Below are 15,000 nucleotides of genomic sequence, written 5' to 3' on the forward strand. Positions count from 1 at the left end.
TACCGAGGTACATTCGCTTCAGCTCCTGTACGATCCGGGCCGTCTCACGCTCATCGTAGAACACGTGCTCGAACTTGATGTGACTCAGGGTGTGCAGATTGTGTTCGCCAATGTAGCGGGCGTAGGAGCGAAGCTGTGCCGTCGACCGAAACCGATAGGCCGTCCCGAGGAACGTCTTGAATGCCTCGATCAGGTGGATGTTGATCACGTACAGACAGAACCGATAAACGGCACGCAGCCGCTCCTGGATTAGCTTGGCTTGGGCGATCGTTAACAGTGCCCGTCCGGCGCTGAAGTACTTGGCCGCGGAGCAACGCGTCGAAAAGGATTCACGTACATCGGCCGCCTCACGAGCGGGCAGCGGTTCCAGGATGTGTTCGAGCAGATTGTCTAACGTACGGGTGAAGGTTGATGATCGTGGTTGATCGGTTGTGGTGCTCCCAAGCGGTGCTGCTGTTGCCGCGGCCTCGGCTAGTACCTGCAGCACACGCTTGATGGCCATCAGACAGAGCGCTTCGTTCGTCCGATCATCCAGATCGATGACCAACGCATTCTCGACGTACGATGCGATCCGCTTGATGGTGTGCATCTGTCGAAGCTGCTCGTACGTGCGACGGATGGCACGGAAGACGACGCGATTCCGCCGCCGGATGGTGCCGCCCCGTCCGCCACCACCCATGACCGCCTGAAAGTCGCGCCCGGTTAGCTCCTTCTCGAGCTGCTTCACCTTGTTGCGGCTCAGCTCGTCCAACCGGCGGGCGCGGATCTTGAGCAGTTCGCGCCTGCTCGCCGCGTACGCCACCTGTCGCTTCGAGAGGCGGAGCTTCGGATGCCTTCGGTGCCAAAGTTGGCCCACTGTCAACGGTTGCCGCTGATGCTGCTGCTGCAGATCGTCGTCGCCGTTGCCGTCGCCGCCATCACTGCCAACCGATCGCAGATAAGCGACATACTCCGCTACACCCCATTTGATGTCGTCCGGGCCCCGTCCCGTCAGTGCCACAAACTCGCCCCGTGTCACTTCCGCCTGTAGCAGTGCCAGGTCATCCTCGGAGAGAGACGTCCATTCGTCCTCGGCTTGTGCACTAATGCGCTGCAGATCGACGTTCGCCCTTCGCCGCCGGGCTACGTACTGTGACAGCTTGTGCTCGTGGATGCACGCGATGAGATCCAGCAACAGCTGGGGTGTCCATTGAAACAGTGACCGTTCGGTGCTGGTGTCCGGTCGGCTTTTACTCGCTGCCGCTGCGGTGCTCAACGCGCCGGCTAACGTTTCGCTGACGGCTTGCAGGTACGAAACCAGCATGCTTCGGTTAAGGACCAACTTGTAGATCTCGAAACCAACGTTCTTCTCCAAAATGCCCAGAAATATGCTCGCCAAGTAGGTGAGCTCCGTCAGTGGGACGACGCGCAACCACTTGGGCGTCATCCGGGCACCACCACCACCACCACCACGTCTCAGGTGCTCATCCAGGAAGTACAGACACTCGCAGATGGCCCGCAGTCGCACCACAAACTCATCGTCCAGATCGCTCAGGTTCTCGCCATCGTACCGTTCGCTCAAGTATTTGGTATAGCTTAGCACTAACTCTACGCGCCTAGCAGCGTCTGTGTCGCGCATTCCAAGCGGTCCATCCTTCCCATCGGCAGCAGCAGCAGCAGGAACAGCATGATCGCCGACATTCGGAGGCGTCGCTCGGCCTGCACCACGCCGCTCGGTCGAAGGACACTCGTAGCTGTACGTGATCAGTTCGTGCTCGAGGAAGACACGCATCGGTTCCGCGATCAGCACACCCTTCACCGACAGCTCGTCGATGCTGCGCGTGATCAGTTTCATCTTCGTGTGGATGTCAAAGGCTCGCTTCTCGAGGAAGAGCTTCAGCAGCTCGACCGATCCCCGGCCAATCAACCGCAGAACGGCCCGATCATCCGCCACACCGTCCAGTTCCTTGTGCAGCATCTGGTCGGCCACATGCTGGCAACCGCGCTCGAGTGCGTGTTCGGCCGGTGTTAGGTTCAGGTGATTGCGCAGATTACAATCAGCGCCCGCCTCGAGCAGCAGCTCGATAAGGCGCAATTTGTTGCGCTTCGCCGTGACGGCCAGATGGAGGGCGCTGTTACCGTCGCGTGCAGCATCCTGATGGTCCAGCTCCACGTGTCCCTGGTCGAGCAGGGACCGCACCGTGTCGCACTGACCCGCCTCGACGGCCTTCAGGAAGGTCTCCTCCATCATCATCACGGTCACGGGTTTGTGGTTTGTTGTTGAGGTTGCGGGGAGAGTGGACGCGAGATGCGGATTCCTCCGGAGTAGATGGCACACGGTCGTCCCGGTTCCTACGTCATTCCGTCACACGTTGTGCTGCGATGCAATGCGAACTCTGCAGGCGGAGAAGCGGAGAAAAGAAGAGAAGAAGCAAACCGGTTAGAATATTGTTATGGTAACAATTTCAATATTTTTTAAATACTGCGCCAATACCCTACACTACAATGTATGAACACTGTAAACATGCAGAATGGCGGCTAGAAGTTGAGATAAGAGTCGAAGTATGAGTTTCATTGAGTTTTTGGTTCCAATCATCAGAGAGCTTATACATAAAATAGCATTACTTACTATGCCAAAACCACTTTTAGTGAAAGAATTGCAATCATTCCTGTTACGACATAGACGCAAGCGACACAAGATATTGGAGTTAAACTCCTTGGACCTACTCACGATCATATTCAGAGATCGATTCATTAGAATTAACCCAACTTTCTCTTCTATAATACAGGATTTTTCATTTTGATAAACTATAACACTAGTTATAGCTATGTATTACATAACCATCAATCAAAATTTTGTAAAAAACTGGGAATAATTATTCCAAACCATTTCAAATTAATCTGAGCTGATCGATTATGGGTAATTTTCTACAGAAAATAAAACCATTAGCGAATGATTTTGATTTGTTTGTCTTTGAATAAGGTGATGTTAAATTTATACTATATTCAAAACATATAGGTCATATCGCTATAAGCATCGAAAACCTGGGTTCGATTTCTATGAAATCTATTTATAAAATCGAAATCTGTACTTTATCTATATATTCTAAATCACAATAATTCAAATCGATGTCTCAGGTCCTTCGCCGGATGCCAGGAAACATCAAAATCATTTACGGACCACTGAAGCTACCCGAAAAGTGGGATTCCGTGGTGTGCAGCCATATTATTGTAGTTAGATAATTTCCTGCTAGCAACCTATTTTTACCGATGTCAATGAACTGCAGCATCTCTGCAGCGGCACTTTCTTCGATCGCACAATTCCAAAACGACGCATCTGCAACCCGAACCTACCACGCCACGGACCAGGATGTACCCCGCTGGGTGTAATGAATTCATTCAGCACATCAGCATAGATAGAGGCTCCTCCCTCACCACCACCTTCCCCCGCTCCATACACGATTCATTCAACTTTTGCCATTCTCGATTTGCCCGGTGCGTGAAGATCTTCCCATTAAACATCAAAAATTAAATTTACTCCGCATCCTGCGGTACTTCGTATCGTATGGTACGCACCAACCGAGCATACCAAACTGCAGCACCAGCAGCACCAGCAGCAGTCCTCTCATGTATCATAAGCAAAGTGACAAGCTACAACATGGGATTCCGGTGCGTGAAGACGTCCCCAACGGAGAGACGACGGTGGTGGCTGGAAAATCAACACACTTCATCATCGTTTTCCACGCACTTTAAGCCACGAAATTCGCGAGACAGAAATGCTGCTGCATCACACACACACGCAGTGTGGTCGCGCACGCTTCGCAGCATGGAGGAAGGGGTGGGCTATATGGGTTTCACAGCGCATAAAGCCAGCATAACTGTACCGGTTGTAAATTTAGCCCTCCGGGCACACACACACACACACACAGGAGAACGCGAAGGAGAAGGAGTTCTCGGTAGATTGGCAAACTCTTTCCATCTGTCGCGCGCGGCCTCGCGGTACCATGCCCATGCCCATGCCCATGCTGGCTGGCCGGGTCTGCATCGTCTGCATCGATGAATGGGGAGGTCGCCGCCGCATGCTGCACGAAACGTGGAGCTGAATGAAATCGTTTTGCCGCAGCTGCTGCTGCTGCTGCTGCTGGTAAGACCCAGGAAAGGGACCATCATCATGTTTACACCGCGTTCGCGATCGCTACCGACCCAACGGTGTAGTCAAAGTCCACTTGTCCTATTGCGCTCCCTCACCTTTCGCAATCGCGTCACCTGTCAGACGAAACTAAACCTAAACAACGCTCTAGCAGGGCTGTCAATTGTGCACGCAAGTGCCTCCCGCGGTTGCGTCGAACAAAGAAGCAAAGCCGGCCCCGAAAAACTAGCGTTGCTCGGGATGCTTCGACTACTATCTTCAATAGACACTCGCCTTCCTTGCGCGCGCGTCTGTTTAATGTTCTTCCCAGACAAGCGAGCGTGTAAGAAGAGAGCGAGCGAGAGAGAGAAAGGTTCTAGTTTCCACTACTGCGACGAACCGACCTTTTGACAACCGTCACAGGCACCAGCAGCACCACCAGCAACAGCACCACAGCAGAAGAGAACATTCAGATGCTATAGCTATAGTGTGCTGTCCAACACATCGTTCATCTCGTGCGTGTAACGAACAGCGAAACAGCAAACATCTGTTTTATTTAAACTCATTTACCGAAAATATTTCCGGTACCATTCCCTGATCCCATGCCATCCACGGCCCCGGCCATGGAAGCATCTCACTCCATGTGTGGTGATCACGCGGTGACTCGTGCCACTCTGGCAGCAAGCAGCCGTTGTTGTCTGTCTGTGTTGTCTTGTCGTCGCGACGCAACCCGTATTGTTTTGCACGCCGCCGACAACAACAAACAAGACAAACAATGCGTGCTTCCCCCGCAATGTGGCCGCAAGAAATCGCTGATTTCTGATTTTCCTGAGAGACTGACACTGGAAGAGAGGAGACATTTTACATTCGGTTTACATGTTCATAATCACCCGTTCAGCAACCAGCAGGATGTTCGCTGATGCTGGTGCGTTCACGATGAAATATTGCTGCCCATTGTACTGCTGCTGCTGCTGCTGCTGCTGCTCGCAGGCCTCAAGCATGCGGTCGGAATGTAGCCGCCAAAAGAACAACACAATACCCGCCAGTCAGTGTGTGTGTGTGTGTTGACACGAGGAAAAGAAGGGGCCCCGGACTAGCAGCGCAACGGAACGGAACAGAACGGATGTGTCTGTTCGCAGGCCACAACAAAATGGTAACACACTACACTTCTTCGACTTGGACGACGCGACGAGACGAGACCCGTTTGCACAACATTAATGCTTCCGCGGATCCCGCGCCGTTTGTTTGACAAGCGCTGCCTTATGCTCAGGTTGTCGGCCTTTGGCGACAGCGACTCCCAACAGGACAGGGGGAGGGGGTTGCGTTCGGCTGACAAAGTGATTCTCCAAGCCGCTTCTTGTTCTTTCTCTTCTCCTTTCGTACTCCGGAGAATATACGCCAACGCGGCTCGAGCCAAAGGCATGAATTGAAAATAATAATAATCAACACATTGTCTGTGATTCAAGCGCGAGTCCGCGACACAGTCGTCAACGACGACAACTGGGGGGTGGGGAGACGTTTGATCTGGAGGTCGGTCGCCCTCGCCCCAGGCCAAGGCGACTGACAACTGGCGACTGAAAAATGATGTTTTCGATCCAACGATCAAAAGGGGTATAGTTCTATTAAATGAGATGTTTATCGTGCAACGCAGCAGCAGCAGCACGCCGCCATCATCGTCGCACCGTCATCCGTAACACAAAACAATGGCACACGTTTGTGTGTGCCACGCACTCCACCCACCCACCCATCCGAGGCCCCCCTGGATGGAATGTTGTGTAAGAACAAACGGAACCACTTGATCCGAGTGCTTCTCCCTTCTCCTGGTGTGTGATCTCGTGCACCGTTTTTGGTTTGTTTTGTCTTTTTAATTAAAACAGAAAACCACACACCAGAAGCAGCAGCAGCAGCAGCAGCAGCACACATGTACACGTGTTGTTTTGGAGATTGTTCACTAATGAGACGGATGACACTTCTGAGCAAAATGCGCCAGATTAATGACGGGCGTGTGTGTGTTGAGGTTGAGGACGTGTTGCAAGGAAGGATAGCGCAAAGCTGTATGCGTGTCAGATGCTCCGGTAATGACCACACATTAGTCATCATCCTGCTTTTTGATCCCGTATCCTAACAAGCATTCTTCATCGACAGCAGAAAACACCACGGACCACGGAACATCGGATTCCGAGTGCCGTGCGGTGTCGTGCCGACGGTTCTCTGGGCCGGCATCGAATCGATGTCCAACATTAATTTCCGCCTCTTCCACCTGCCACCTGATACAGGGATCGTGATAAGCTCATCAATCGGAGACATCACAGTGACCGGCTGCTGCATGAGCGTTGCTGCAATCCTCGATTAATCAGATCAACAATTTCGTCATCAATCGTGACCACATCCTTCGGCAGAGAAGCCACCGTCGTATGGGTTACACCGAACGAATTGCACACACACACGAAACACCCACCACACAGGCACACTAACACACACACACACACACACTAGACGGACAGCTCAGTTGAGACCAATTAGAACCAATTCGATTACAGGATATCCGCTTCTTTCTCGTTCCAAAGCATCGACAATCCTTGCAATAGATGCACCGAGGAAAACACCTGGAGTGCAGCATCAGTCCCAGGCGACCACGGGGACGGGGAGGTGTCCAGGAAACAGGAAATCGATTCCCTCACTCTCTCCCTCTCTCTCTCGTCAGTACCACCGGAGGGTCCATTCCATCGGAGGCTCGTCTTTTGCTCGAGAGTCACTTCACTTCACTTCACTCCAGCCCCAGGAGTGCTTATCGGTCTTCGGTCGGTCCGGTCAATTGATTTTCGATTACCGATGCGCTCGAACGCGCTGGGAACGCGCACCTAACGGATCGCCATGATTTATGGCGACAACCATTTGCACCTCGCTCGCACCAGTCCAGTCCAGTCCAGTCCACAAAATGGAACCACTCCAGTCCTGCTGCTCGTACTCTCCACACGTACGCGCCGCAGCAATTAGGAACAATTTATGAATATTCCACGAATTATGAGACACGATTAGCGCCTCGATTCGATTCGATTCGCGCGCGCCATGATTCACGGAGCGCCTCCCGGTAAGTGCACTTGCCTTCGAAGTGCTGTTCTTCTCCCCTCTCTGCACCCTTTTTTAACTTGTTTCCCTCAATTTACTTGACCACAGTGAGCACACTCAACCCATAAAAAAAGGCCCGAACTTAAGCAGTAGACACACCTTTTCTTTTGGGACGCACAATCGATTAGTGCGTTCGATCGTTTATCCGGATTAGGCTCGAGTCCCGCGGAATTCCAGAGACGACTTAAAACAACAACCACAACAACAACAGCAACAACAACTACTACGGACGAAGAGACGTTACGCGCGCGCGCACTCTTGCAATTTGACTGAAGTCGTTGCTCGATCGGGCGATCGCGCGCGGTGCTGATCACTGGCCCACAGCAGCAGCAGCAACAGTCATGATGATCGCTGGCTGGCACAGCATCCATCCGCGAGAGCACGGTCGCGATCACTCTCGCGAATAACGGAAAGAAGTACCAGCGAAGCAGTGAGAGAGAGAGAGAGAGAGAGAGAGAGAGAGAGAGACAGACAGAGAGAAGAAGAGAGGCCGAGAGATAGAGAGAGAGAGATTAGCGTGCAATACAACCAACGGACGCGCGCGCGCTCCTCTTGGCAGAAGACCTCCACCAAAGGGTGAAGGGGGTGAAGACGAGGATCACTCGTAAAACAAAACCAGATCCACCACCACCACCATTACCACCACTGCTACCTCTGCCAGCACCATTAACGATCTTCTGGCATTGTCACAAGACGTGAGCAAAGTGGGATGATCGCGCGCGCGAGAGAGAGCGTTGGCCACAGGCAGGCCGGCGGACGGGCTATATAGGCCCCCACCCTCCGTAGAGGCACCTGCAGCAACAACATCTCGCGAACCACATTCTCTCGCGATCGCGTTGTTCGTCCTTTCTCTCTCTCTTTCTCGCGCGCACGGACGATCAAATGCACTCTCGCCCCCCTTTTGGGATGCTTCTGCTGCACCGCTGCCAGCACAATGTACGGTATTGTGAATCATGCGAGTTGCTTCGGTATGGGCGGGGGAGTGGGGGAGTGCTCCTTCAACCCAGCATCCTCTCAGCGCACAGAGCGCCACTCTCCAGAGCGGTTTCTTGCGGTTTTCTTCGGCGTTCTTGAGCTCTCTTTCTTTGTCTTTCGGACATGTTGCTGCTCATCATGCTGGATGCTGCTGGATGCTGCTGGTTGCTGGTTGCTGGTGGATAATCCGATAAATTGCAATTCTAATGGGCAGCGAATGTGGCAGATGAAAGGGGTGCGTTCGCGTCGCGGAGGCGGAAAAATGCGGCGCGCCACGCCAACCCGAAGAACCTCAACGGGAATTGCATTTGGAAGGCCTTTTGCTCCGTTTTGGAACCACTCACCGGATGGAATCCCGTCCGTCGTTCGTCTAACGCTGCTTTTAGATCGTGTATCTGTGTATCTAACAAGCGACGACTACGATGACGATGTGTATTGGGCTTGCAGGACGTGTTTTCCAAAACAGCAAACGCATCCAACGGCTTGACGGTGGTGCTGTGGCGGAGCTGCGGACGGGCACTGCAACCGTAAATTAATAAATGGCCCACCCCACCGTGTGTCCCCCCCGGGGCAGAGCTTAGCCGGAGGGGCTAAGGCCGATCCGGAGCCGGTTTCTGCTACCGAACGGAACGGTTTAACAGCTCTCCGTAGGACCGGAGCGTTCCGCTCTTCTGTCGGCCGGGCTCTAGTACTTTCGAGGAAGATTTTGCATTTTTGCCAGCGTACAGAGCCTCAGGAGGAACAGAAGATGGCGTTTTATGGCGCCTAGTGTGCGTGTGCCTCCAGTTCAGACAAATCCAGTAGTAAAAGCGGTACGAGACGCAACGAGACATTTAATGTTGAAAACGTCTGGCCGAGTCTGGTGTTGCTTTCAAATGAGGTGTAGACCTGACCTTCCGCTCGCGGCGCATCGATTATGTTGGGTTGGCTCGTGGTGGTGCGTTTCTGTTTTTTTTTCCTTGCACAGACCTGCCGCTAGTGCAGAGACACCTTAACGCAACAGTGAAAACAAAGTCGGATGATGATGTCGAGATGGCGACGAAAGACCGACGGCTGCAGCGACGCCTCGATTAGGATCTTGACTCGATCAATTATTGCCCTTGTTAAAACGGCGGGAAAACGGTCCTCCTTCTCCTCCTCCTGCTGATGGTGTTGCTATTGGCATGCACACTGTCGTCTGGGCGCTCTTCTGGTCGTCGGGTTGGATAGTTGGTTTTGGCCAAAAACGCCGAGCCTACCTGGGGTGCCACCAGTGCGTTAGATAATCGCGGTATGTGCACCGCGGATCTCTCTCTCTCTCTCTCTTTCGCTCTCTCTGTTGGCACACGCGGGGAGTTCCAAATAGGTGCTCGTACGCCAACCAACACAATCGACTAGTGGTTGGTGAAGTGGTCCATCAAGACCATTATTGCGATTCCATGCGGTCAATGCGGCGCGCGTATATGGCCGCAAAGCACGAGCGCGATTGCAAAATCGGTCTCTATTCATAAAACGATCCCCGCTCCATTCCTCCGTTAGGGTTGACCATTATTCCGAAACCGGACCCTGTAGCTGCTCGATGTGTGCGTTTGTTTGAGAGCGATAGACACACACACAGGGGAGGTACAGTGCATGTGCATCTCGCGGATTCAACGCTCGCGAAGCTGCAGCAACAGCAGGTGCACCTTTGGCGCATGTTTTTCATGTTCATGCGACTTGGAGTCCACAAAGTTGGAGAGAAACTCAAACCCACCATCCATAGCGATGCAACAACGGTTTGGCTGGAGTGTGTGTGTGTGTGGTGTGGTGTGCACGATAAGGAACCAATTCATCAACGAATTTCACAGACAAATCCCTGTGGCCCCCGGTGGGAACGCGTTTGGGCGCAATTGTTTGCGTGTTGCGTCCGCAGGGATAGCATTCCCTTCTGCGGATTGAACGTCTTCCTCGCCGAAGAAGCAGAAGCGCGACCGGACCGGACATATACCTTTCTCCTTGTGTCGTGTTTCTAACGCCATAACAACGGCCACAAACGGAGAGACATACATAGAGAGAAGGCAAGAGAGAGAGAAACGCGAACAATCCCGGATACGTGGATCGCGTGCACGCACCGCAAGTGCACGCCATCGCGAAGGGCGCGATATCGGCGGACCAGCAGCAGCAATGCAGGCGAATGCAGCTCCACACACCTTACTACCACCACCACCATCACGCGAGGCCATCCGATCCGATAAGATCTAGCCCACCAGATAGGTATTATGTTTCGCTTTGCCCTCGCTGCACCCTCCCAATGGGACGTCTACAACGACGACGATAGAGAAATGCGTGCAAATGCGGTGACTGTTGCTGCAGCAGCGGCTGTTGTCCGATAAATAACGCAACCTCCACAACGCGGGATCGCGCGGGAAGCCTTTTGCGTGAATGGTGGTGATGGTGATGGTGGTGACGGTGGCCAGCATGTTGTTGTTGTCGCTTCTGATCTGTGCAACAAATCCCGCTCGCTCCATCGCTGGAGCTCCGTTGGTTGTGGTCTACGATCGAGGCTACGATCTCGGACTCGCGACGGCCACCAAACAACAATCATCATAACGACAACCATCGCTCGCTCCCTATCTCTCGCTCACCCTTCTTCGTCTTCTGCTTCTTTAAGCCTCCCTTGGCCGGGTGATAATAATAATAACAATAATCCTGCAGCGGACCGGGCACCACCTGGCCGGCTAGCTGGCTGGCAGGCTGGCTGGCCGCTGGATGGAAAGAAGAAAATTATGGAAAATCGTTACAAAACCCACGACGACAACGCAGCAGCGGCAGCACTGGAATCTGCAATGCTAGCGACCAACCGACCGACTGTGTGTGTGTGTGCAGACAGGACTCCAAGAAAGCGCGTTTTGTGCGCTCGAAGCGAGACCGCGGGACGGTGCGAATCGTGCCATGCACCTGAAATGTGTTGTGGTTCCCCCCCAAACAAGGAACGACGACGACGACGACGACGACGACGACGACGACGACGACAAGTCCGATGATGATGACCGTTCGCGACGATGTTGGCGGTGTAATCCAAAATGTCTCGTCCGGGGGTCTGCGTGCTGCAAGTATTAGCTGGGAGGTGGTGGTGGAGGAGGAGGAGAAGGACCCAAATCGAGGAACGTCGACGACGACGACGAACTTTCTCTTTCTCCGTTCATCCCTCTCGTTTGCAGCAGCAGCAGCAGCAATAATTTTTGTTGTTTAGATTTTACTGTCCACCTCCTCAGCGTCCTCTTCCCTTTCCCCTCTACCCCTTTTTCTGTGTAATTATGGGCTTTTAATTGAGACCACGACGCGACGCGAGCTCTGCAAGTGAGTGCGTGCCACCGCGCCCCTGCTCGATTCCTGGGGTGCTAAAACACGGAGATGTCCTCCTCCCGTTAATGTGCATACGTACGTCCAGAGACCCCCCCCCCCCCTCCCTGTCGCACGCTACTCCTCGCTCTCTCGCTCGAAGGTTCACTACCGTGATTGTTGACGAGCGAAAAACAAATTAACCGTCGCAGCACCGACCAAGCACTACCACACGGGGATGGGTCTGTGGTGGAGAAATGATTACGCGATAGACCGCGCGAGTGCAGCACACGGCGGCCACTCATCTTGGTGACGGAAATGGCGGTGGCGGAAGCCGCGCAAGTCGAAGCAGAAGACAGAAGAGCGAGATTATGTCGTGGCCCGCGTCGTCGTCGTCGTCGTCATCGGCATCTCTTATTACCCACCCCGTGCCGCTCATTTGTCTTGTAGGCAATTGGCGATAGGAATCATTTCCGGCTTCGTTCTCTCCGGCCAAGGCCAATTATAATGCTTCGCGGTTGGATCGCGATCAGCTGCAGCCACAGCAACTTTCCAACGATGCACTGGATGCTAAAATGGATTGAATTGCTGTTGTTGCTCTAGCATGAGGATTGCTTTGGTAAATTAATTACTTAAAACTTCGAGCGACGAGTCACCACAAACATACTTACTGTGGGACTTACTGTGGGACTTGAGAATACTGTAGGTGATAGTGAATGCGGACGAATGCTAGCCCGGACTCTGCATTCTACTTACTGTTGCACTTACAAAAAACACATCTTTGCAATCAGCACGATAAGCGAGCGAGTCATCATCCATCATCGTAGACTTAATCGATGGAAGGAAGGTGCAGCCCCTGTGTACTAAGGCTAAGGCGATCATCTTTTACCGTAATGATCTTCGTGAGTGGAATGAACTGGTATTATGTCACCATGCATGCGGTCACGATCGAGCGAAATGAAGCCAATAAAAGCCAATGTCCTCCCTTTCCAAATGTCCAAGTCCATTGCCTAGTAGTGTCTGTTACGTGACTTCGTGCTGGATATTGGATTGGAACCAAACGATGTGAATTGCTCAAATAATACAGACATTATTTTGTACTCACTAACAATTATGCAAAAAGGTGAGTCCAGTGAGCTACAGTGACAAATTTTTCAAGGATTTGTTCAGACTTTAAGGAAGAAGATTTGTTGGGATTATGTTTCGATGGAACCAATCCAAGATAATACATCCAAGATCTTATCTTATGACCTTATCAACGATTCTTTTTCCATGGAATCTAAAAGTAGTACAGATCACTTCACTTCTATTAAATTATCGAAAAGTCAACAAAAAAAAACAAATAACTCTCCCTGTACTGCAGTTTGTTCAATGACATCACTGTGTTGCTGTTTGTGAGACTATCTGTGACAAAAAAAGCCACCATGTCCAGAGCACAAACAGCTTTCAACATTCTGCTGCAAAAACCACCGATAACAATATCTCCATCTCTCCTAAAGCCCACAACAACGCATTCTCGCCCATCAATCCCCATTCTCCTTAAGCTTCTTCCCCTTTCTCCGAAGCCACACCGATCAACAGCCGATTAAAAGATCTGACCATCAGATGCCATCACCAGCGGCACCAGCAGCAGCATGTCCAGCGAGAGGAGAGAGGAAATCATCAAACGACGACGGTCGATGGCGTTGCTGGCGGTGCATCCTCATCCAGCATCAAAACCTCATCCTCTCATCTCATCTTTCTCATCCTTCCTTCGGATCCTTCCGCCACCCGTTTTACCCTTTCTCTCCCTCATCTCTCTTCTCGCTTTTCTCGCTCGTTCCCCGTCCCAACATCGATACTACGTTACGAATGAATGTGTTATGTGCGCGCGCGCGCGCACCGACCGAGGGGGAATATGCAAAATACTTTCGCGGGAAAGACCTGATTTCTGCGCCGCCGCCTCGCGCTCCCTCTGGCCCCTGCAGTCGCACCACAGGAGGTGCCAGAGCCAGCCAGCATTCGAAGGCAGATGTGCTCGACTCGACAACAAAAGAATGTTATTCTCTGCGGCAGAGCCAGAGGTACGGTCGCGCGAGATGATGTTGGTGGTGGTGGTCAGCGCCATAAAACAAAAAAGCAAATGATCGGACCTGGCTTCGTTCCGGCACGGTACGAGGGAGGAAAGGCTGAGGAATTAGCCGCTTTCGGTTCGGTCGCTTGGTGTGCGTGCGTGATGACCGGACCATTCCTGCAAAAGGGAGGAGGATGAGTATCAGGGCAGGGCAGGAGGAGCGAGGTGTACGGAAACCCAAGACGTTCCGTTCACGTTCGCTTTGCTGCTAAAATAGAGAGAGAGAGAGAGATAAAGAGAGAGATGCAAGCCCTAAGACAGTAAATTCAAACGCGCAACGCAAATCTCGCATGCATCTCGCGCTCGCGCCAAGGGGCACCCGCGGGCGATGCACCACAATGACAGCAAAGTCGCAGTCCGCCAGCCAGCCAGCCTGCAAGCCTGCAGATCCAGATTCAGGTTTGCTGGAGGATGCCCTGCGGCAAGCCTCGGCCTCAACCGGAACGAGACTTGAAACCGAGACCAGCGCCAAACGACAACGACGCGGACGACGACGACGAGAAACAGTTTAAGGAAATTGAGTGCGAAAAGATAAAACTCTTCTCCCGGGAGTCCCTTCTTCGCGAGGGCGAGCGATTGGCGAGTGCATCTCGTTGTCGTCCGTTTGGCGTCGTCGTCGTCGTCGTCGTCCGAAGACCTGGCGTTCACCTGCCCCGGGGGCCAAGGCTTGCAGCTGACGAGCAGCACACAACGCATCCCCCTCCACGAGGTGTGCTGTGCGTTTTTCTCTTTTCTTTGCCTGTTTTTTTCTCTGCCTTTTATAAATAGATAATCATTTCGCTGTAAACGGGATTATTTCATGACATGACGATGGATTAGATCCCGCTCGATAAAGGTCTGCCTTGTCGTTGGATCCGGGCCCTGGCGTGTTTGCTGTTGTTGTGCCAGGTCCGGGGTCCGGGTTCCCGGCCCGGCCCGGCCGCCGGCCCGGCACACACGCAACATCGTCGCAATGCCTGGTACAACCTGCCCTGGTATGCAGATGGCCTGCGCGCGATCCCACGAGGCTCTAGGCAAGGGCCAGTGCCAGCAATACGCAGGATACGCAGCAGCCTAATGGAGCCTCTCTCTCTGGCATGTTGTGCTCCCCACACACCCCACCATCATTTCCTCTTCTGCTCGAGTTAATGAGAACGAACATTCGGTTTAGTCCCAAGTGCCCCACAGGAGGGTGGATGAAGAGCGGGGCCAGCTAGGTGCCGTTATCTTGTTTTTGCGATCCAACAACGCAGCAGCAGCAGCGAGGAGCGATGGTAGCAACAGAGGCAGAAAAGCAGGAAAAGTTTCTCGCTCATCGATCACTCAAATCCACTAGTGTCCGCCGCACACACACACACACACACACGCACCAGCACCAGTTCCTACCACACAGGTC

At 52.8% G+C, this 15,000-nt stretch overlaps 1 protein-coding gene across 4 annotated transcripts in view; it reads right to left on the bottom strand.

The window, feature by feature from the left end:
• The window catches only part of LOC125960022 (uncharacterized), a 48,096-nt gene that overhangs the window by 4,159 nt on the left and 28,937 nt on the right, over nt 1-15,000 (bottom strand). For 2 of the 4 annotated variants that reach the window (XM_049693123.1, XM_049693122.1), the window contains one exon: nt 1-2,375. This exon is cut by the window's left edge and continues 4,159 nt beyond it. In XM_049693123.1, coding sequence (XP_049549080.1) covers nt 1-2,233 — 2,233 coding nt within the window. In that variant the 5' untranslated portion in view covers nt 2,234-2,375. Of the gene's footprint in view, nt 2,376-3,247; nt 3,579-7,336; nt 7,669-15,000 lie in introns of those variants that run through there. The other 2 variants (XM_049693121.1, XM_049693124.1) reach the window with 2 other exon arrangements.

This window comes from Anopheles darlingi, chromosome 2, assembly GCF_943734745.1.
Source record: "Anopheles darlingi chromosome 2, idAnoDarlMG_H_01, whole genome shotgun sequence".
Taxonomy (NCBI): Eukaryota; Metazoa; Arthropoda; class Insecta; order Diptera; family Culicidae; genus Anopheles; species Anopheles darlingi.